The sequence below is a fragment of the Labrus mixtus genome, chromosome 16 (genome assembly GCF_963584025.1).
Source record: "Labrus mixtus chromosome 16, fLabMix1.1, whole genome shotgun sequence".
Taxonomy (NCBI): Eukaryota; Metazoa; Chordata; class Actinopteri; order Labriformes; family Labridae; genus Labrus; species Labrus mixtus.
In genome coordinates this window covers 14403855-14426305 of record NC_083627.1, presented here as the reverse complement: position 1 = coordinate 14426305, position 22451 = coordinate 14403855, and the positions used below count along the sequence as shown (strand labels likewise).

General features: G+C 39.8%; 2 protein-coding genes across 2 annotated transcripts; one reads left to right on the top strand and one right to left on the bottom strand.

Moving 5' to 3' along the window:
* Positions 1–204: 204 nt before the first annotated feature.
* On the bottom strand, positions 205–5356 carry srd5a1 (steroid-5-alpha-reductase, alpha polypeptide 1 (3-oxo-5 alpha-steroid delta 4-dehydrogenase alpha 1)). The gene is made up of 5 exons (XM_061060151.1): positions 4919–5356; positions 4647–4813; positions 3036–3137; positions 1303–1453; positions 205–1145 (listed from the first exon to the last, which is right to left on the bottom strand). Exons 1-5 carry the CDS (start codon positions 5227–5229, stop codon positions 1079–1081), a joined length of 798 nt encoding a protein of 265 aa, XP_060916134.1. The 5' UTR covers positions 5230–5356; the 3' UTR covers positions 205–1078.
* Positions 5357–6538: 1182 nt separating this feature from the next.
* Positions 6539–22026, top strand: nsun2 (NOP2/Sun RNA methyltransferase 2). Its single transcript, XM_061059402.1, has 19 exons — positions 6539–6764; positions 7135–7292; positions 7909–8013; positions 8101–8206; positions 8608–8679; positions 9144–9228; positions 9433–9625; positions 10246–10320; positions 10509–10639; positions 13288–13361; positions 13543–13673; positions 15129–15225; positions 15457–15659; positions 15969–16061; positions 16148–16283; positions 19318–19398; positions 19844–19982; positions 21162–21201; positions 21323–22026. The coding sequence occupies exons 1-19, from the start codon at positions 6699–6701 to the stop codon at positions 21639–21641; spliced, it is 2304 nt and encodes a 767-aa protein (XP_060915385.1). The 5' UTR covers positions 6539–6698; the 3' UTR covers positions 21642–22026.
* Positions 22027–22451: the final 425 nt, after the last annotated feature.

The window sequence follows — 22451 nt, the reverse complement described above, 5'->3', positions numbered from 1 at the left end:
AAAACACTTTTTTTTTTTTTTACACTCAAGAATGACCTGAGCTTGGCCTTGACTGGTGTTTGAAAGGTGTCCTACACATGGAAACCTGATCAGGAGTTATGGGAGGAAACTGCAGCTGGTACCTTTGGGCATAGAGTCAAGAAGGAAAGGTTACGTCTAAATACCTAAATAGAATTCAGAGTTACCAATATCATGAGCCAATGGTTTTTTTTTTTCCTTGCAGATTTAGTTTATTTGTAAACATGTTGCAAAAGTAGTGAGGTAATACCACATTTCCAATCCAAATCTGTTTTGGGATCGACTTGAAAAATAAGATCACTTTAATTAATGAGATGTTAAGATTTTTACCAATCCGTATTATCGCTTGTTTCTGTATTCTTTTATGCACACACACACACACACACAGCCTCATACATTTAGTGTCTTTTCCATTTTCTTTCTTAACCAGGTCGTCGTCTTCTCTCTCTTTCTCTGACGCCCTGACAGAAGTGATGTGCAGAGGCAATGCTCTCCTCTTCTCATTTCAGGCATGGTTGAGTTATTGAGGGCCAAGATTGATATTCATCTGATTTCCCTGCTACAGAGTAGCTGCAGAATTGCCTTCTACAGTGTCAGTCTTTACACAGCGGAGATGCAGTTCCTGCTTGTTTCCGGAGTGGCTTCCCTTCTTGAGATGATGAGGTAGGTAGGAAAGTCTTTCCTATGACACACATTTGGCAAAAAACATGATGCGAGAATGACTGAAAACTTTAAGTGTCTGCTTTGCATTTCCAAGTTCATGTTCCATCTGGGAGAATATGCAGATCAGTGGAGGGTCTTAAAACTGTTTATTGCTGGTGCAGAGCAGTGTTATAAATCCACTGTATCACTGTTGTGGGACATCATTTCCTCTGTTGCCTTTTAAGCAACAAAACTCTCACAATCTGTTAGTGTTGTTGACGTTGGTTGTGTTGTTGGTGGTTTTGATCCATGGCCATCATTACCGAAGTGATGACAATAAAAAAAAAAAAAACATTTTACAGAAAAACCCTGCAGAGGGAACCAATACCTTTTCAGGCTTCAAGTATCCAACGTGTTGTTAGAATAGGAAGGGAATGAGTGCCTTCCTACTCTTGGGGTAGTCTTCAAACTTAGTGAGATACCATCTGTTGGAATATAAAGAAGATTCAGAAAACTTTCTTCTATTCATACAACAGTTGCTTCAAACTTTGCTATACATACACTCTGTGAAAAGGCTGCTTACTGTGTGTGTGTGTGTGTGTGTGTGTGTGTGTGTGTGTGTGTGTGTGTTATTACTCTTACTTGTGGTGGGCCACGGCCCTGCTGGCAAGGACCACTGTGGTAAAGATGGCGAAAGCTAAGCTGTGGATGGAGTGGCCGGCCAAAGCAAAGCCCGCCCACTCCGTTATCTCTCCTAAGAAGTTTCCTCCAGACACATATTCAAACATTCCTCCTGTGGGGTTAAAAAACAGTTGTACTTATCTATTCATAAGTTCACTGAGGCCAACATAATACCAGATATTTAACTCTATAAACAAAAAAATGGAGGCATTTCCCTCGACTGCCATTAAAAACTTACTAAACTTAGTTTAGTAAGTTGCAAACATTTAAACAATTTCTTGATGTAATTCTGCGTCTGCTAAACACTCAAAGGCCATTCACATAATTAGCTCCACAGTGACATAGATGGCTGAGCAATCCATATCTGACTGCAGGCCCATGTGTAGTGTTGCTACCCGCTCTGTGAAATTGGCAGATTCTTGGCTAAGGAGATTCCAGACATGCCTGGAAGTTCAAGCCCTGCTCACAGCTTCCTCTCTACTCACTTTCTCCGTTTCATTTTTCTTAAGGGTTCAGGATTGTTTGTTTTTACAGGGTCACCAAGAGTTAAGCCTTAAGGTGCTATTGTTGTGACTATGTTCTCCATCAGGGGACCCACTCTCTCTGTGACCCTGTAATGATTCCTGCTTCCTTTGGCAGAGACAAAAGGTCCAGCTTATGGTTTGAATTGGCCTATTATTTGATCAAATACTGCAGACCTATGGATTTTATTTGAATTTCCCATTATATGTCATCCCCTTAGGCAGATTCTCAAAGGAATTTGGAGATGAGCCAATTTGAAGTTCTGTTGACCCCTCCCATCCACCCTGAACTAGTCAGATCTTATAGAATGTGAATTAATTTTCACAAATAAAGTCCACACGCTGTATCCTCCATGAAAACTCTTTTCTGTTTTGTCAATTTATGTTTTTTTTTCAGTTGTTCATTGACTTGTTTACAAAAATATCAGAAACGATCATTTCCTTGATACAAGCAGAGTGATATGTCGTATGCCTTGATGTGAAAGTGAACAGAGTGAGGGAAAATCAATAAATTAAAAAAAGCTTAAAAATACCAGATAAGCAAAAGGGCTGACTGTTGACGACTGTTTAAACAGATATCCAAAATGCATCCAAGAAAACACACACAAATGCAGTTTAAGAACACCTAGTTGTTAAAAAATAACAAAGGAATAAACAGTAGGAACATAAATAGAGAGAAAAATACTGCAAATAAACATTATGGGAAATAGTTTTCAAGATGACAACATTGTTAACACAAACATGTTTGTTTGTTCAATATGGAGAAAACACAAAGTTTTCAAAGTTGGAGCTTATTAGAAATATAGCAAGGAGAACCTTTTTAGAACTCTAATGTTAGGGCTCACAGAGAGCAAGGCAGAGAAGAAAATACAACTATTATTGACAACCTGTGATTCTACTTACAGCATGATCCTGTATAATTATGCAACCACACTGGAAAATTAGAATGTAGGCTGTGTACAAAGACCACAGAGTTCTGTGCTATGATGTGACTGCTGCTTTCTCCACTTTCTTGTCACCTAGCATTATGGAATCAAACAAACATATATATATATATATATATATATATCATGTTAAATCTTAAGTTTACCTCTTTGAAGTTAAATGTTGTGTACTTGTTCGCTGTGGTCAGAGAAATGATTCCATCCAGCAATTCATGACTAAAGCCCTTACCTGTGGGAATCTTGTAACCAGTCTCTCCGGGCTTTCTCAGGTTTCTCAGGATATGGTCGGAGTGCATATTCATCAGCCAGCCAACCAACCACAACGTGGACCCTGGAGACGGACCAACCAAAAGCTGCATTACTAAGACATTCTACTGACCAAGAGCCAGTCAGCAAACTGTTTCTAACGAAATAATTAATGATTTGGGAAATACCCTAACTTGCTCTCTCTCTCTCTCTCTCTCTCTGAGTGAGATGAGCAGCTAAACACTTCTTCCATATCTTTGCAACAGAAAGCTGTTCCCATTCATGCGCAAATTTAAGCTAATCACCACCCAGCTTTAGCTCCCAGTTTGTACAGACACAGGAAGGTTAAAGCTAATTTTTCCCATCTAACTCCCAAAACTGAGGAAAATAAACATTTTGCAAAACAATATTCAGCATGCCTTCACTGTGTTCATCTTTATCATCGTATTTTTTAAGTCTCGCAAACCACATTTCAGTGAGTCTGTTGAGCAGGGCATATAAAGGCTACGTATGACGTCATAAAAACAATAAAATTCACTTTGTTATGTCAAATTGAACAAAAATGACTTGATATTTCAGACCTATTCTTTAATCTTTTCTGACTCATTTGTCCTGGTTAATAACTGGGCTGTACAATGGACAGCCATGGCTAAATAAACTAATAACTGTGTCATTCCTGTAATATTAACCTGGTTACAGACCTCTGAAAAGCTACTGACATCTCAGGTTTTCTCTGCGACTTAAATCAAAACAGCCACCAGGCATTATATATATTTTCCGCAAGTGTTTGGTCACCACATTTGAGGGATCAATGCAATAAATGTGTATATCTATATCTATCAATCTCTACAGATCTAAGATAGATCTAAGAACAATATTGGCCAATAATATTTATCGCTATCAGATTTTTTTCCTCATCCTTAAACCAATATCGACCCCAAAAAAATCCCATAGAAGATAAGATAATCCTTTATTGATACCCAGTGGGGAAATTCAAGTGTTGCAGCAGTAGAAGACAAGAAGAGCATGCATATAACAATATAAAATTAGAATATATAGGAATAAAATAAAAAATAAAGATAAAGGTATTATGCATTTACCACTATTATAAGCAAGTATTAAGTACACTATACACTAAATACAATCTTAACTATACACTAAAAACTATACAGGACATTGAGACATAGGGTAAGTATGCAAAGTAAGCAATAAATATCAAAATAAGCATCTAGAAATAATATGAAATAAGTGACATAATCCAGGGTATGTCAGTGTGAGATACTGTGGGGAATGTCAGTGTTCATGATGAAGACAGACTGTAGGATCCACTGCTGTTTTACATATATTGTTATGTTATTGTTATACATATCGGATGGGACCTATACTCTAGTTCTGAACTAAAGTAATCAAAACCCAATTAATTAAGAGCTATTCATAATAATAAAATAAAAAAAGTATGTCTCCTATTTATATGTAATTCATTTGACAAAAACTAAACCTATTTTACGCAAAAAGGGTGACCAAGGCTTGCAAAACCAAACAAGTCATGTTTCCCTTTGACAATTGGGGTAGCAAGCAAACACAGGACACCTACCTGCAATGAAACATGGATGTGTAACCCAATGTGGAGGGTACTCTGCATAATGACTCAGGTACCTGACCTGCATGTATCCATTATAGAGACAGAAAACAAGGGCCAGAGCAAATGAGACGAATGGTGTTGGTTTACCTCCTCGTATCAAAAAGGGATAAATAAGTGATCTGGGAAAGGACCAAAAAAAAAAAAAACAGAACACACAAATATAAGTTAGGCTACATAGTACTCGTAAGAGCGCTTTTTTTTAAAAATCTGTATGCCCCACCTACCTCTGGACATAGTGGCAGAAATACATGGCAATCAGAAGCTGGTTAGGCAGTTGTGAAGTTTTCGCAGAGGACGTCCAAAATACCAGACACAAAGGCACTAGAAACGCAGGCAGCTCCTGAACAAACCATGCAAACCTTACATTAACTGGAAACCCGTACTTGCTAGTTGCATATCGACCGTATGGGACATTTTCAAAGAGCAAAGTAACGAAGGTGCAAGCTGCCATGAAAACCATTAAGCCAGCCATGTAGTACAAAATGTTAATCTCTTCTTCTTCCGAGGAGAAGAGCCAAGATAAAAGTGAGTCCATTTCGACGGAAGGCTACTATTATACAAGAAAACACTGAGTTTATGTCAATTTACAACTGTTTGACAATGTGTTGCATTACAATGGCGACAGTAGGCTAGTATTACCGCACACTCAGAACGCCATGGATGGGTTTACAGGCAGGAACCAATCACAATCCCTGAACAGATATGACATGTCATTCTTCCCAACCAATGAAAATCTTCCCATGTGTGGGTTACGAAATATAATGTGATACATTGTCAACTAAAAATGCACTGATCTAATTGAAAACAATCCACTGTCTAAATCACAAATGGTTACAATTCAATGGAATAACGAATGGTTATTCTTTGCTGGAATAAAATAAATGAAATAATAAACACACGCACACACACGCACACACACACTCACACACACACACACACACACACACACACACACACACACACGCATACACACACACACACACACACACACACACACACACACACACACACACACACACACACACAAATTAATTACCTCTGATAGCTAAACAATTAAATTAATATTTAATAAATAATTTACAATCAAAAGCAATGTTTCTGCTTCATAATTGCTAACTTCATCATTCATTTTGTACTTGTATATACCCCTTGTTTTTTTTTTTTTTTTAATTTTATTTATTTTTATTTATTCTGTTTAATGTGTATTTTGTATTTTCGAGCTTTCTTGTCTGTGCTGCTGTAATGCCCGAATTTCCCCTCTGGGGATCAATAAAGTACTATCCTATCCTATCCTATAATAATAATAATAATAATAATAATAATAATAATAATTGTTAAAAAACACACAAATTAATTACCTCTGATAGCTAAACTATTAAATTAATATTTAATAAATCATTTACAATCAAAAGCAATGTTTCGGCTTCATAATAATAATAATAATAATAATAATAATAATAATTGTTAAAAAACACACAAATGAATTACCTCTGATAGCTAAACTATTAAATTAATATTTAATAAATCATTTACAATCAAAAGCAATGTTTCGGCTTCATAATAATAATAATAATAATAATAATAATAATAATAATTGTTAAAAAACACACAAATTAATTACCTCTGATAGCTAAACTATTAAATTAATATTTAATAAATCATTTACAATCAAAAGCATAGTTTCGGCTTCATAATAATAACAATAATAATAATAATAATAATAATAATACTAAGAAGAAGAATTAAAAAAAAAAAAGCTCAATATGCCTCGTTCGTCCGCGTAGATGTTTACAGGCAGATCTAGGGACAGCCTCACACTGGTCTCAAAAGGGTCCTCATTCATGTGCGTCAGAGGCAACACGTTTCAAGCATACATATGTGTAGCATTTCATCCTCAAGCGTGTAGCAGACTCAGAGTATATCCTACTTACAGTTGTAGTTTCTCTGCGTTCACCCACCACGTCGTTCCTCAGGCTCTTCTCCAGATTTGTCTGCTATTCAAACATGGGGAAAAGAAGCAGACAGCGGCAGAAAAACCAAAACTCTGGCAGGGATGACAGAGATAACGCTGTAAGATACACACACACACACACACACACACACACACACAAGTGCTGCTGTAACATCTGTTTTTATCAGGTGTGAGGTGCTCAACCAAGCCAGACATTACTTTTTCTAATCACTAAATGCGTAGGTAGCTTGACTAGCACTGTTACACCTTTACAAAATGTATGAAGTCACGCTGCTACAACACTGCAGTGTGTTGGAGCTACCAGAGAGCACCAAGGTTAGCTGGTTAGCTACCTCAGCTCAAAGCATACACTGTAAATATCAAAGCCATGTGTGCAAATCATTGTTTATAGATTCACACCATTTGTGTTTGAGCGTTAAGATTGCTGGGCTTCACATATCTGGCATAACCGAGTTCTCATGTTTTCAGGGCTGGGGAGCAGGCTATGCTGACATTGTTAAGGAGAATAAGCTGTTTGAGCATTATTACAAGGAACAAGGTTTGGTGCCTGAAGGAGAGTTTGAACAGTTTATGCAAGCAATGAGGGAACCGCTGCCTGCAACGATCCGCATCACAGGATACAAGAGGTAAGCTGGAGAGTATGTATAACCTGCTTTAAATCTTTTTTTTTTGTATCCTTATTGTAAAAGATGTTCATGCAAGCTGATGTAAAACTAATGCACGTTTTCATTCTAACAAAGACAAGAAACATACCGGATATTATTTAGGAACTATCCTGGATAATAAAATAGGGAACCAGGGTTGATATCTTTAAAGGGGTACTGTTTTGTTTTGCTTCTGGGATACATTTGTTATATAAGTCGAATTCCACTTTTCAAGACCTGAAAAGAAAGTATTGCATACTTCAACTTCGCATACACATGGTGGAAAAACGCTATTATTTGAGGAGTGTTTAGTGACAGTTAAATCACATTATTTGGCTGTAATGGATCAAAGTTCCTTTAATCTTAATTTGTATCATCGTTAAAGAAAATGCACAAGACATGGCTGGTATCGGGAAGTAAAGCCAATACTTTGAACATCTACATAATCTTGATTTAACTCCTGTTTTTGTATTGGGGGCAGTGGTTTGATTAAACTGGATTTGTTTGATAACTGATGTTATTACTACTTTTATTCCAAGCCCAATATCTTCTTCTTCTTCTTCTTCTTCTTCTTCTTCTTCTTCCCATAATGTTCAAGCCATGCCAAAGAAATCCTCCACTGTCTGAAGGACAAGTACTTTAAGGATATTCAGGAGGTAGAGATTGATGGCCAGAAGATGGAGGCTCCACAGCCTCTGAGCTGGTAAGATCTCCTGGTTTACTCTAGTCTAATGGAAACAGAGACTTAAAGTGGAAACTCACTCCGCACACTGTGTCTCGTCATTTGCAGGTATCCTGATGAGCAGGCCTGGCACACTAACATGAGCAGGAAGGTTATCAGGAAGTCTCCCCTGCTGGAGAAGTTCCACCAGTTTCTGGTCAGCGAGACTGAGTCGGTAAGTGACACACAAAATAATGAGAACATTTCATCAGTAAAATACTTTTTTACCTACTGCAATTGCACTTTATAACGACTCCCCTTTAAGTAAGGACAGAAGACATTTAAACTTTTAAACTGTAGCCTGAGTTGCATATATCAAATATCAAACTGTATTGTGGGCTTTTTGTATGGGTGGGATATGTATGTATATATGTGTTGTGTTGTTTGTTTGTATGTATGCTGGCTGCTGGAACACCTAAATTTCCCTGCTGGGATGAATAAAGTATATCTTATCTTACCTTATCAAAGCCACTGTGGCTTTATTAAAGGCATTAAAGTATTCCTTGGAAAGGAAAGAAAGCAACATGTCAGAATTGATAAAGTGTCACGTTTAATTTTTGCGTTTATCTTTTGCAGGGTAACATCAGCCGGCAGGAAGCTGTCAGTATGATTCCTCCTCTTCTCCTAAAGATTGAGTCCTACCACAAGGTAAAAGAACAGCCCCCTCTGAACATTAATAATATGGTCAACGCCTGCCACCTAGTTGAGGCACTCAGCTTGAGCTGTACTGTTAAACAAACTCGACAAGGACACCCTCCACATCTGAGCGTCTATTTTGGGTACACATTTCCCTTGTCTGCTGAACGACACTGCGGTACCGCCATCGGTCTTTCATCCCCACTCCCCCAAAACATCCAACCACAGACTCCAGCTAAGGGGGTTTAAAATATAATCTAAAAACTCCCCTAATATCTGCATGTAAAACTAATCTGCAGGGAAGCATGTGGTTGGAGCCTAGATGCCAGTTTTAACCTTGTTCTGCTGCTGTGATATAAAATTGACAATGTGAGTTGTCAGACAATTTTTTTGTAAATCTTCTGCCCTGTGGCTTTAGGAACAGCTGTCTCTTGAGAACGATATTGACATGCGTTTTTTTGCGAATTTTTCTGCAGATCCTGGACATGTGTGCAGCTCCGGGGTCAAAGACAGCGCAGCTTATTGAGATGCTCCATGCTGACATGGACGTGCCCTTTCCAGGTCAGAAAGGCCCATACCAGTTAAGATGTTGTTTTTTTTCCCTATAAGGATTTATTGTAATTATCAATCGCAGAGCACATCGATGAATATTTCCCACAACTTTTACCATTTCTCAAAACACAATTTGAGATGAAAATCAGCACTGTACCTGCCCCTTGTACTGTAGTTAACCTGAATGCTCTTCTCTACCCCCCCCCCCCCCAGAGGGTTTTGTCATTGCCAACGATGTGGACAATAAGCGCTGCTACCTGCTTGTACACCAGGCCAAGCGTCTCAACAGCCCTTGCATCATGGTGGTCAACCACGACGCCTCCTGCATCCCCTTGCTGAAGATCGACTCGGAGGGCAAGAAGGACATTCTCTTCTACGACCGCATCCTGTGTGACGTGCCTTGCAGGTCAGCAAAATGCTGCAGGGCGTTCTGTCTGCAAAACTGAGGCAGATTAAAGCACTGCAGGAGAGTTATTGGTTTAATTAGGAAGAAAAAGATAAAGAGACATATATAGTTTTCCAGCTCTGCTGAATGTGTGCTTGTTGACTGCTTGAAAAGAGATTCATACAGATAGAGATGACCAACCCCCCCCAGCAGATGCAGGGTATTTACAGGTCTTTTATGAAGGGTTAATAATCATGCTTCCTCTTTATGTTCCAGTGCAAGCTTTGTGGTCAAACATATTTCTTCTTATTCTCTTCAAATCTAGCATTTATTTTTTTTGCCAAAAAAGGACTACAAGTGTTTGCAAATGCTGCCTGAGTTTGGCCAACTGTAGGGCTGAAGCCAGGAGGCCCTGCCAAACACAACATGGGGAGAAGGGAAGGGAGGAAAGCAGTAATGAAGACAGGGAGAGGGCATGCATGCATGCAGCAGTCAGCTAAAGCCCAGCAGTTACACAGTTTGTGCTTGGCAGACATTTTTGCCCTGTGAGAAAGTGTCGGCAATCTCTGGTGGCTTCAGTGCCCCCCGGCCAAACATGGGATGTTTCTGACTGATGCCGCTGTGTGCTCTGTGTTCTGCAGCGGGGACGGCACCATGAGGAAAAACATAGACGTGTGGAAAAAGTGGACGACCAGCAACAGCCTGCATCTCCATGGGTGAGTTGGGAGAGGATGTGTTTACCATTATGACAACATAGGAATTCATGCACTCCTGTGGTAGACCAAATTGACAAAACACCAAGGGAATGTTATGTGATCTTTGGTGCTAATTAAAAAAAAAAAAAAAAAGTTGGCAGTACTAGAGAGCCTGTTTTTATGAGGGTGTGTGTGTGTGTGGTTACCAGGCTCCAGATGCGCATCGCAGTGCGTGGTGTAGAACAGCTGGCTGTGGGAGGGAGGATGGTGTACTCCACCTGTTCACTCAACCCTATAGAGGACGAAGCTGTCATCGCAGCACTGCTGGAGAAGAGCGAAGGTAAAAAGCATAAGAAAAGGCAATCCCAGTGCTACAAGGAGGAGAGCTCAATTTTGGTTTTGCTTTATTCCCTCCAGTTTTTAACTTTAATCTGTAGTTACTAACATCCTCATCACTATGTCATTGATCTTATAGGGATTACTTAATATTTTAGTGTTGTTAAGTCTGTTACAATATATATGCTGGCTTTTAAACATAATTTAAACCTCTGAGCCTTGGTTGGTTCAGAAAGCCTAAAAAATATATCAAATAGTTCCTCAAAATGATTGAATGAATGAAGCCTTTATTGCCCTGAGGGGAATTTGACTCGCACAGAGAGCATACAACACTTTACAAACAAACATTTGCAGGACAGCACATAAAAACACACTCAATCATCACATGATTAAATGAGGAATTTCAGCAAGTTAAATAAAGTGCCGAGTTCGTCCTGTATAATCAAAGTTTATTAAGCAGCTGAATACTGCAGTAGAAAGGATGTAATGCCTCTTTTAGTCTTCATCCTGGGCGTTCTGTACCTGCGCCCTGAATTCAAGAGTTCATACGCTGACCAAAGGGGGTGCAGAGGGTCAGCTGTGATCTTGATGGCTAAATTCAGTGTGTACCGGTCTGTCAGGAAAGAAATGCTGTACATTTGCTTCACAGTTACCTTGCTGCCTAGTTTAACAACTTTGTCCAGTTTGTTCTTATTTTGTAAGGACAGTGCTCCTCCCCAACATTGAATATAAAAGGTCAGCACACTTTCAATAAGAGTCTGGTAAAAATAATTTCAGCATAGTGCTGTCAACATTAAAATGTCTAAGTTTCCTCCAAAAATAGAGGCGCTGTTGAGCCTTTGCATATCTTGCATTTTTGTTGGCGTTCCATGTCAGTTTGTTGTCAATTATTGTGCCAAGATACTTATACTCTTGTACAATGTCAATTTCTGTGTCCTTCATATTTACAGGGGAGAGAGATGACTGTCTTCTAAAATCAATAATAAGTTATGAAGTTTTCTTTGTATTTAAAATCAATGAGTTATCAGAGCACCACTTGTAAAATCTCAGCTCTGTTATTGGTCTCATTGTCATTTAAAGACCTTTTTAGAGCAAGATCATCTGCAAATGTAATTAATTCACAGTTATCCTGATGACTTGTACAGTCATTTGTATACAAAGTGAACAGCAAAGGTGAGAGTACACACCTTTGTGGTACCCCAGTGTGAGTGCTAATCACTTCTAAAGTTCCTCCGTTTGAGAAGGGGATAAAGGTGGAAATGTCTCAACATTACTTGAATTGCATTGTGGGAAGAAATGACCATCAAGCTGTTCATAGTTTAAAATAATGCAGCACAGTGAGTGATGATGTTTCCTAACATTGATCTGTGTTTATCATGCAGATATTTTTGTCTGTTTTTCACAGTTAGCAGAGAATTCAGTCTCCGTTTATACATGCACTTATTAACCACAGAACTGTAGTGGAACGTCAGTCTTCACAGTCAAACAAGGTTTTGATACGTGCTGCTCTCTGCTGCTGCACATGTGCGCTGAGCTCTGTGCTGCGAGTCTGCATCAGGTTTTTTTTTCTTTGATGCCTTTTACGTTCTAATCAGAATGAGGCTCCATTTTTAATTTCACATGGAGTGGGAAAGTGAGATCCGATCACAAGTGGTCACTGAAGATGTAATTGAAGATGCGTGATCTGGCCAGGGCTGAACAGCTGTGCTAACAGTAAGAGCTGTCTGATTGTGATCAGATCACACGGTCCACATTGCAAATGCAAAGTAGAAAACTGCCTATTTGTATTTCATCTGCCTTAGCCTCACCCTGCTGCATTTCTTTACTCTACAGTCAGCTTGACGTAGATTTTGGGATTCCATTTCTGCTGTGCATGGTCGAGGTTTCAACAAAGACAAAGGTGGAGGCTGCCATCAGAGCTGAAACCTGATGTTCTTTTGGCAGTCGACTATATTACAGTCTGCCTGAGGGAAGGGTGGTGAACATACAGTGTGGTATAAGGGTCTCGACCCACATTTGAAGAATATCTCAGTCCTCAGCACGAACATTGAATGTGGTCAAAGTGTCCACTGTTATACAGTTTGTTTTTCCCCACCTGTTAGTAAACTGTAAAACTCCACAGGTTCTTCCTGAAGTCCTTCACATTGTTGTAAAAGCTGAAGTTACATAGAAAGTCATGAGTAAAGTAGGAACATTTTCACTTTTTAGGACAGCTCGCTTTAAAATCTGCAGCTGTTGAAGGGAGATGCCACCGCCATAATGGCAACTTTTCAACTTTCTCTTTTCCCTGAATCGGTCTATAGGGTTCCCTCTCTGGCTTTTTGGATGAAAATATATTATCAAGTAAGATGCCCACACGGGACATTTCTGTAATAGTAGCGACATGTTGAAGACTGCTGTGGAAGGACATCTGTGATTTTTTTACTGTAAAACTGTTTATTACTGTAAAACTAGTAAGATAACATAAAATAGTGTAAATGGAGCACTTCCTTGTTGCTGAAACGTAAGGTCAGTAGCTTTACAGCCTCCAACATCTACTGCTAAGATGTGTAATGTATCGTAAATTGGTACATGAAAATTATTTCTAAATATAACCACCAGTCTTTTTTTTTTTTTTTGACCAAATAATGTCTTTCCTGTTCCCATTGGCAGGAGCTTTGGAGCTGGCTGACAGCTCAGCTGATCTGCCAGGGCTGAAGTGGATGCCTGGGGTCACTTCCTGGAAGGTACTGGAACATTTATTCTTTGGTGGTCATTACAACAAACCACAAAGGAAAACTATGTTTAAATCATGAAAGCGCCTCAGCTTCAAAGTCAGACTATTTTTTTTTTTTCGTAAAGTTGATGTCCGTGCTGTAGATGGCTTTGATTAAGTATGAGATTTAAACAGTCGTTTTTCTCTTTTAGCTGATGACCAAAGAGGGTCAGTGGTACCCGACCTGGGCTGATGTTCCAAGCAGTCGTCACACACAGATCCGCCCCACCATGTTCCCACCGACAGACCCAGAGAAACTTGCTAGCATGCATTTGGAGAGATGGTATGTACACTTAACAAACTAAGCCCTTGTATTAAATCTAGAGCAGTGGTTCCTAACCTGGGGTCTGGGCTCCTGAGATAACAAGGCTCAAAATTAGATTTAAACACATTAAATAAAATCATGTAAAAACATTTCTGGGAAATTCACACAAAGGTCTTTGGAAAGAAAAAGTGTGTATCCATATTCTAAAGGGATTTAAGATAACATAAGATACTCCTTTATTCATCCCACAACGGAGAAATGTACACTGTTACAGCAGTGAAGAGGAAAACGGGTTGGAAACCACTGATCTAGAGCATTATATTGATGACTTTTCTTTTGCTTAGTTATAAATCTCAACCCAACCTACAATATTTAGCTGTTTTAACGTATGCATTTTTTTAGAAGATGTCAGGCACACTGTCCCTGAAATCATTCTGAGTTGTGGAGCCGAACATACTGGCAAACAGAAAACATACTGAAGCAGTTTTATTATGTACATGGAGATTTCACCAGTTTGTGCATACAGTCTGTAGTCGCACACAGGATATAAACGTCACCTTCCCTCCCGCCTGCTTGTGGTGAATTGTCCTGAATATTACCTGATGCATTCTCACATCAACTCACCGCAACTTCACTAGGATCATTTTTTAGGGGGCTGGTAGGAAAAATGTCCTAGAAAAGTCAGAGTGAAAAATCTGGTTATTTGCGTTCACATATGTAGCTCACCCTAAAGAAATCCAGGAAGTTTTTTGTTACCGTGTGAGAGTATCATTTAAGTATAGGTTGGCTGACCTGGCTCTAATAGCTTCATTAAAAGTCTCTCTAGCCAAAGCACATGAGGAGAAGCAAGAACAAGAAGTCTTTTTAAAGCCCTGCGAGTACCAAAATAATCAGAATCAAATAAGCAATAAATATATAATATATAATAAATAAGCAAGGGATGGACTGAGTATGTTATTCATCCATGAAATTTGCGCTAAATGGGATTTTATTTGTACAAAAGGTAGGACCATTTCCTGTGACTAAACCGTTGTCTTAATTCAGCAAATGTATTCTCCTGATTTCCTCCACCTGAGAACATTTTGCTCTCATGAAAACAGAGAACTGTACACAAACACTTTCAATCTTCTCTGATTTAACTGAAGCCAAATTCATTTGCGGAGTGATTTGTCTGACTTATTTTCTTGGCTCAGCTTTACACACACGTTCCCAGAATCCCATTCACGTTCTGCATCGATGCACATACATGTACACCCCTGCACACTCTCATGTTCGGTGATGATGTCACCGCACTCTGCAGCTTTGTCTATATTACAGAATGATACAACTTTAGCCAGCAGAGGGAGCTATTGTCACACATTGTTTTTAAGCCCTATTATTATTTAATGCTTGTAAAACTTGTTTTCCACACAGTAGGTGGCACCATGACAGTCAAAGCCATGATTTTTTTGTTTTTGTGTATTTTAATGTCAGTATGAGGATTCTGCCACATCACCAGAACACTGGGGGGTTCTTTGTGGCTGTGCTGGTGAAGAAAGCGCCAATGCCATGGAACAAAAGATATCCCAAGGTACTGGAACAAACACACACCACACTTAGTGAATTAATGGATGATTAGATTGCCTGTTGTACTTGAAGAGGAAAATGGAGCAGAATTCCCCGACGTGGGTTTGGGCTGTCAGCTCCCCCCCCCCCCCCCCCCCTCCATGCTCACTACATCCCTCACCTGTTCAGCTACACAAACCACAGCTGGGACTTCTTCTTTTCTTTGTCTGCTCATCTCCCACCCTGTCGTCTCCAGGTGAGGAAAGACGTGTCGTCCGTCTCAGAGAACCAGGCTGGAGGCCCTCCTGCAGCCCTGTCCCCCACAGACGCTCCCTGCCTCCCAGAGAGAGCTGAGGAGGAAGAGGGGGAGGCAGAAGGACCAGAGGGAATAGTAGAGGATGTGCCCAAAGGAGCGTCCTTGGCCCAGGAGAGCACAGCTAAACGAGAGGGAGTTTGTGGGTGAGTCTTGCTGTTTTGGTTTGCTAATAAACAAAGGAAGGTCTTGAGCCATCATCAATATGAAAAACACAAAAATGAGATATTGAATCAACGAACCTATCTCTAGTCCTGAAGAACACGCTCATTTTACAGGTTTGTTTTAAAATGCAGTGTTGATTCTCATTTTTAAGATCAAGTTAAAAGCTCCTATAAATGTTTTTTTTTCACCATGAAAGCTCCTTTTAAAATGTTGACACATTGATAATATTTTTGCAGCCATGTTACAGTACATTTGGTCACGTCTTTATTCGTCTCTTTCCTATTAAACAGACCACCACCCAATAAGAAGATGAAGATTTTTGGTTACAAAGAAGACCCCTTTGTGTTCCTTACTGAAGATGACCCTGTCTTCACCAGCATACAGTCGGTACCTCTTTTATCTTTTGGATGTAGAAATGGTTTTCAGATAGTGATGAAGCTAATCAATATATTTTTTTTTTCCCCCCTAGATCTTTCTATGATATATCTCCCGACTTTCCCAAGGTCAACGTTCTAACCAGGACTCACGAGGGAAAGAAAAGACACTTGTACATGGTATCCAAAGAACTCCGCAACGTGCTGCTCAACAACAGTGAGCGCCTGAAGGTGCGTGAACAGCGTTTGTATCATTCTACACTTTACCAAAGAAAATCATCAAAACACATTTATCTTTGTAGTCAACTTTGGTAGCTCAGCTTCAGAGGACGTCCAATACTGTATGCAGTGTTAAGTTTGACAGCTTTCTTAGATTCAGTTTAGTGTTGACGACAACTTCAATCATATTACGTCAGCGTTCAGTCAATGAAAAGTCCTCCCATATTATGCTCTTCTTTTAGTCAACACGTTTTCTCTTTTCTAAAATGATTTAGTTAGCCTAGGTATCAGAAATTAGTATCAAGACAGCAGGTTGTATAAACTGCTTTTTAAAACACATTAAATACATTCAATACCTACAGCAATACAATTAAACATAGGCCTCCATATGTAATGCAGCTGTAAAACGAATAGCCTATAACAGGGGTGGGCAACTGGCGGCCCAGGGGCCACATGCGGCCCCCATCAACCCTCAATGTGGCCCTCAGGTCAATTTTTACATATCAATTAATTGGAAACATGAAGAAAGCATGACAAAATCTGTCATGAAAACCAGAAATATGTCAATAATAATATATGATGACTGGTATATGTTGAGTTAAATTTGAGACATAATTGACTGTAATTGTTTTTGTATCCTACAATTTGGCCCCCTGGCAGTCAGAATTAAATGAATGTGGCCCTTGCTGTGACCAAAGTTGCCCATCACTGGCCTATAATAATAATAATGATAAAACATGATTGGCTGTGGCTCTGTGGTAGAGTCGGTCCTCTCTCATTGAAAAAGTTGGGTTGGCTTTCTGGTTCTGCTCCAGGCGTGCGCGCACACACACACACACACACACACCTCCTGCTCCCCACATGAATTTTTAATATCTGAATGTGGCTTTACATCATCATGAAGCGTCCTTTTTTTAGGAAGCACGGTCTCAGGGTCAGCACAATGGCGAACATGAGTGCAGCTTTACTGACTTTGTGGTTTATTTTGAGACGTTTCGGTCAGATACGGTGCTCTAACACTGCTGGATGAGCAACTCGACCCATGCCTAAGCCCACCTCTTATAGCTGTGCCAGGGCTAAGACTGTGCATCATGATTGAGCACGGAGCACTCACACTGGTCAAACAAACTGACTATGACTTTGGGGGTTAAATGTACTTGAACATGGTACAGGTGGTCTACGGTAAGTGCGCCCTTTCATATTTCCAGGGTTTTTATTGTCAAAAAACTTTTTTTTGCTTGTCAATGTCTCTTCTTCATGGAGAAACAGTCATTGACGAACATTCATCATCCCATTTTTGGTTAACGATTTTAACACTGACCCAGTGTTCTAAGGGTGAGCCGTTAACGCGTTGGGTCGGGTTCAAGTCAAACCAGCAGGCTTTACCGCATGTCATCCCTCTCTTGCTTTCCTTTAAAAATTTCAAAAGAAATAGAAAAAAAATTTGATACAAAAAAATCAATAATCTACTCTTTGCTGGAGACAATCCATCTAGTAATAAAACTTTACACACTGTAAAGAGATTCACCATTTTATTTTTTATTAGGGTGCTTACGTGTCACCTGCCAGTCATAGAGAAAGCAGCCTAACAGATGGGACCCTCTTTTATCCAAAGTCCCTCTGGTCCTCCACCCTGGAGCACCTGCACAGGTGGCAGTGTGTGTCTGTGTGTGTGTGTCAGTTTCTTTGTTCTCCTTCTTGTATTTTTTGTCTCACTGTCTATTGGGCTGAACTGCAATTAATTACATGTCTGCACAATTAATATAACAGATCTTTCATGAATACCTACTAACTTAATGATGATGGTCTCGATATTATTGATGATGGTTCTGACGATGGTTTTGTTTGATAAACAACGACTTATAAGATGGTTTCTATACTGATTAGAGCTCTCAAGAACTGCCCTCAATGTTGTGCTTTGCCTCTGTGCAATGCCTGTCAGCACCTGTGTGTCCAATCGGACTCAAAGCTGATCGTTTGATCTTACTGACATCTTTTCCTTTTTTCTAGATCCTTGCTTGTGTTGTACTTACTCTCTGATGTACGTCACTTTGGATAAAAGCGTCTGCTAAGTGAATTGTAGAACTGTAGATCTTGTATATGACGGTTGAACAATGGAGACTATGGCCACTTCGCTGTTATAATCAAACTTCAACATTTTCAACACCATCTCTAGTCTAGTTATTTACCTGTGATGGTGTATATGGTATGAAAAATGGCTGCAGTTGTTGCTGATGCATTTTGTGTCTTTGGGGTAAAAGTAGGAGAAGCTGAAAGTCTGTAATTCTTTCATGACCAGAGCTCTATGTGACAAGAACGTCGAAGTTGTTGGTGGCAAAATGTCTGCTTATTTCAGCTTGGATTAGTAGCCTTTGTTACATGTTGGCACAGCTCTGTTTTAATGCAGCGTGCACTGAGGAATTAATTGCTTCAATTGATTAATTTACCATCAACACAGATTAGATATTCAGGCACAACGTGGGGAACATTCCCTTTACTAAATATTAGAATGAAGAGTATTTAATTATGTATACATGTATTGATTCTGTCATAATGCTCTTTAATGAAATAATAATGTTTAGTTAATTTAACTTGCTCTACTTAGCAAAGGTTGTTGAGGCGTTCAAACATGCATATTTATTTGCAGAAGGGAAGTTGTTTTTTAATATGCAAATCACCGACAGTTGTCTCCCACCCCCGCTGAGAGCCTAAAGAGTGGCTGCAGTGTTTGCCCACAGTTTTCTATTATGTTGCTCAGCAGATTCCTTAAGCAAGGACATTTGTTGAGCATCAGTAATTACAACATTACCAATAACACTGCAAAACAAGTCGCATAATAATAATAAGTCCTTTACTTAGATTATATTTTCAGAAGAGATAAATGAGTGCAATAAAAGTCCAGTGTTTCCCCTACCATTATCGTGCGTCCGTCTGCCCACCCCCAAAAAAAAGCTGAAAACCTAGGGGAAACACTGAAGTCAGTAGTCTTTGCATTTTTGTGTTTTTAAAAAGCAACAGTTTGTTAATAAGCTCTCTTGTTCCTCAGGTCATTAATACGGGGGTGAAGGTGTGGTCTCGTAACAGTGATGGAGAGGAGTTTGGCTGTGCCTTCAGATTGGCTCAGGAGGTAAAACACACATTTTGTATCGACATGAACATCACTCACACGTTCAATCTCCAAGTAGAAACTGGCCAACATTAGCATTTTATAATGGAAAGCTGTGACACCTTAGCTCCATGTTTTATGCACTGTGATATAGCATAGATTATATTTACTTATATACTGTATATATACTTAAACTCCCTACACATTCTTTTATTTTCCATGAGAATATGGTGTTAGAGCAGCTTCTACTGAAGTGTGAAAAATCACAGTGAGTTAATCTTACTATCATTACTGTATGCAACACTAAGGGGATAAAGTAAGCTACTTCACCAGGAAGCCAGACGGTGGATTTTACACTCAAACTAATGATAAAGTTTGTATCTCCAGTTTAGCTGAAATCATTTGCTTGTTTTATTGGTCTGTTGATTGTCACCGCATGTTCTTCTTTCTTTTTTTTCCCTTTAAGGGAATTTACACTCTTCAGCCATACATCCGCTCCAGGATAATCCGAGTGAGCGTGGAGGACATCAAAGTGCTGCTGACCCAAGAGAACCCCTTCCTCAGCAAACTGGAACACGATGCTCACGCTCAGGCCAAGAAAACTGGTACACAAAAAAAACAAAACATTCTTTTAACAAAAAATAACAGATCTTAGGGCGCCGGTGACCAAGTGGTTAGGGCGCACGCCCTCGTATAGAGGCTGTAGTCCTCGAAGCGAGCGGCCCGGGTTCAAATCCGACCTGTGTCTCATTTCCTTCAAGTCATTCCCCACTTTCTCTATTCCTGTTTTCTGACTCTATCCACTATCCTGTCTCTAAAATAACTTACTGACTGCTTTCACTAAAGTACAGTTTAGTAATACATTTAAATATATTTTGCAACCAGTTCTTCAGATACAAACAGTGAAGCAGCATAATGGTAAAGCCCAATTCACACATACTCCGTGCGCGCCGCGGTCCGTCAGCGCCGCGCACTACGTTGTACTTAGCTTCCACTCTAGTCAATCATTGTGTTCACACAGGGCGCGCTGCGGTCCGTCTCCGGCGCGTGCCACCGACGGCACTGCGCTCTGCTCCGTTTCAAATACGCAGTGAGTCTATTTTTCGCCGGAGTGCGCTGCAGAATATGACAGCCCGGACAGGAAGTCAGACAATGAAACGCACAGAGCATCCGGTCAATTTCAAAATAAAACACAATATAAGGACTCGCGATCGTATTTTTCATCACTTCATCAACATTACGTCAAAACAGGAACCGAATGAACAACAATGCATCCTCAGAAAGACAAAGCAACATGTTGTTTGCATGTTTTTCTATTTATTCCCGCGAGATCTTGTAGTTCTCCTGTGATGTGTCATGGGTGCGCTCCGCTGCGCTGACGTCCCAGAAACGGATCGAGTGTGAATGGGCGCGAGCCGTCCGACGGAGCGAAACCGTGGCGCTGACGGACCGTGGCACGCACGGAGTCTGTGTGAATTGGGGGTCAGAGATGTTAAGTTTCCATCTTTGCTGGTATAAAATGAAAGGAGTACATGAGTAATGTTCCGTCTTCCTCAACAACAGCGTTGAGCTGCCCTTGAGCAAGGTATTAACCTGAAAAACTCCTAAAAGGAGCTGAACAGTTTCATCAAAAGGAAACGTTTGTTACACTGGTTGTTTTCAGCTCTTACTGATTGATATAAGATTCCAATCAAGACGAGCACAGAGTAGTTTCTAACGTCCAAATAGATTCTATGATAATGTGAAATTTCTTTTTGGTTGTTAATCTATTATTCTTTCAACAGTTATGGGCAGCATTGTGTTGAAGTACATTCCCAACCCAAAGTGAGTTTAAAAAATATATATATTTGTGTTTCCCATGCATATTTCATTGTTATCTTTTTTTAAAGTGATGTGCTGGATTTTTGTCATTGTTGACACCTGCTGTTACCCTCTTCTTCATCAGTAACCCAGCAGAGCCCCAGTGTCCTATCCAGCTGTGTGGCTGGAGGGGAAAGACGTCCATCCGCGCCTTCGTCCCCCGCAACGAGAGATTTCATTACCTTCGAATGTTAGGCGTGGAGGTCTTCAGAGACAAACAGGGCCTCGGGCAGAAACAGAGGGATGCAGGAAAGGAGGTAAAGGAAGATGTAGAGGGCGAGGTGGGAAAGGACGCGCAGGAGGAGGGCGCAATGGAAAATGAGGAAGAGCTGGACTTGGAGGCCGGTGATGAAAACGGATCACCACAACCCAAGATGGACTCTGGAAAGCAGGCGAGCAGCTGAGGGGGAAAAGGACGATTGACTGAAGTTGTATTAGAGCTCTAAGAGCTGTTAACCTGGTCTAAGACCACATCGTGTTTAAGAGGAGAGTGATGTGCCTGTACCAGTTCCTCTGTTCACCACACTGCCAACGCAAAAGGAGATGAACTCCCTTGGGATTTAACATTTTGGATCCCCTCTGGATCTTTTAGTTGAATGGCTTGTTTTATTTTATAACATGTTTTTTATTTTTTTTTGATGTTTTAGGAATTTATTTCGCTCACCATTAGGAATGACTTTTCTTTCACTTACTAATGTTCAGAGAGGTTTATATATATTGCCATTTTATTTTCTACACCTGTAATTAAGTGGAGCAAACATGGAGGAAATTAAAGCGTTTGAAGGTCAACTGTGTCAGTGTACAAGTTATTTGACTTCAAGCGAATTCTGGGCCTGTTGAACTGTAAAGTAATGCTAGAGAAGGGCTGATTATAATCTGTGAATTACAGACATTATCAAACTGGGGTATGAAGAACTGAATAGACTCTTTAGGTGGTTTAAACATTAGGAGCAGCAGTTTCCAAAGTGAAATTTCCGTAATTCACTGTATTAAAATCCTAAATGATTGACTTTTACAATAACTGTATTATCATATTACATTTTCAAAGATGAATAAAAGAAAAGAAGCATAAAACACCATACCACTTTGAGACCCTGTTAGCCATAAGGAAATGTAGTTGTGATTAGTGCTGTTTGTCATTACATAAGGTAAAAAATAAAGTGCCAAATGAGCCCAAACGATATTTTGTGAGGGAAAAAAAACATCGGTAAAGA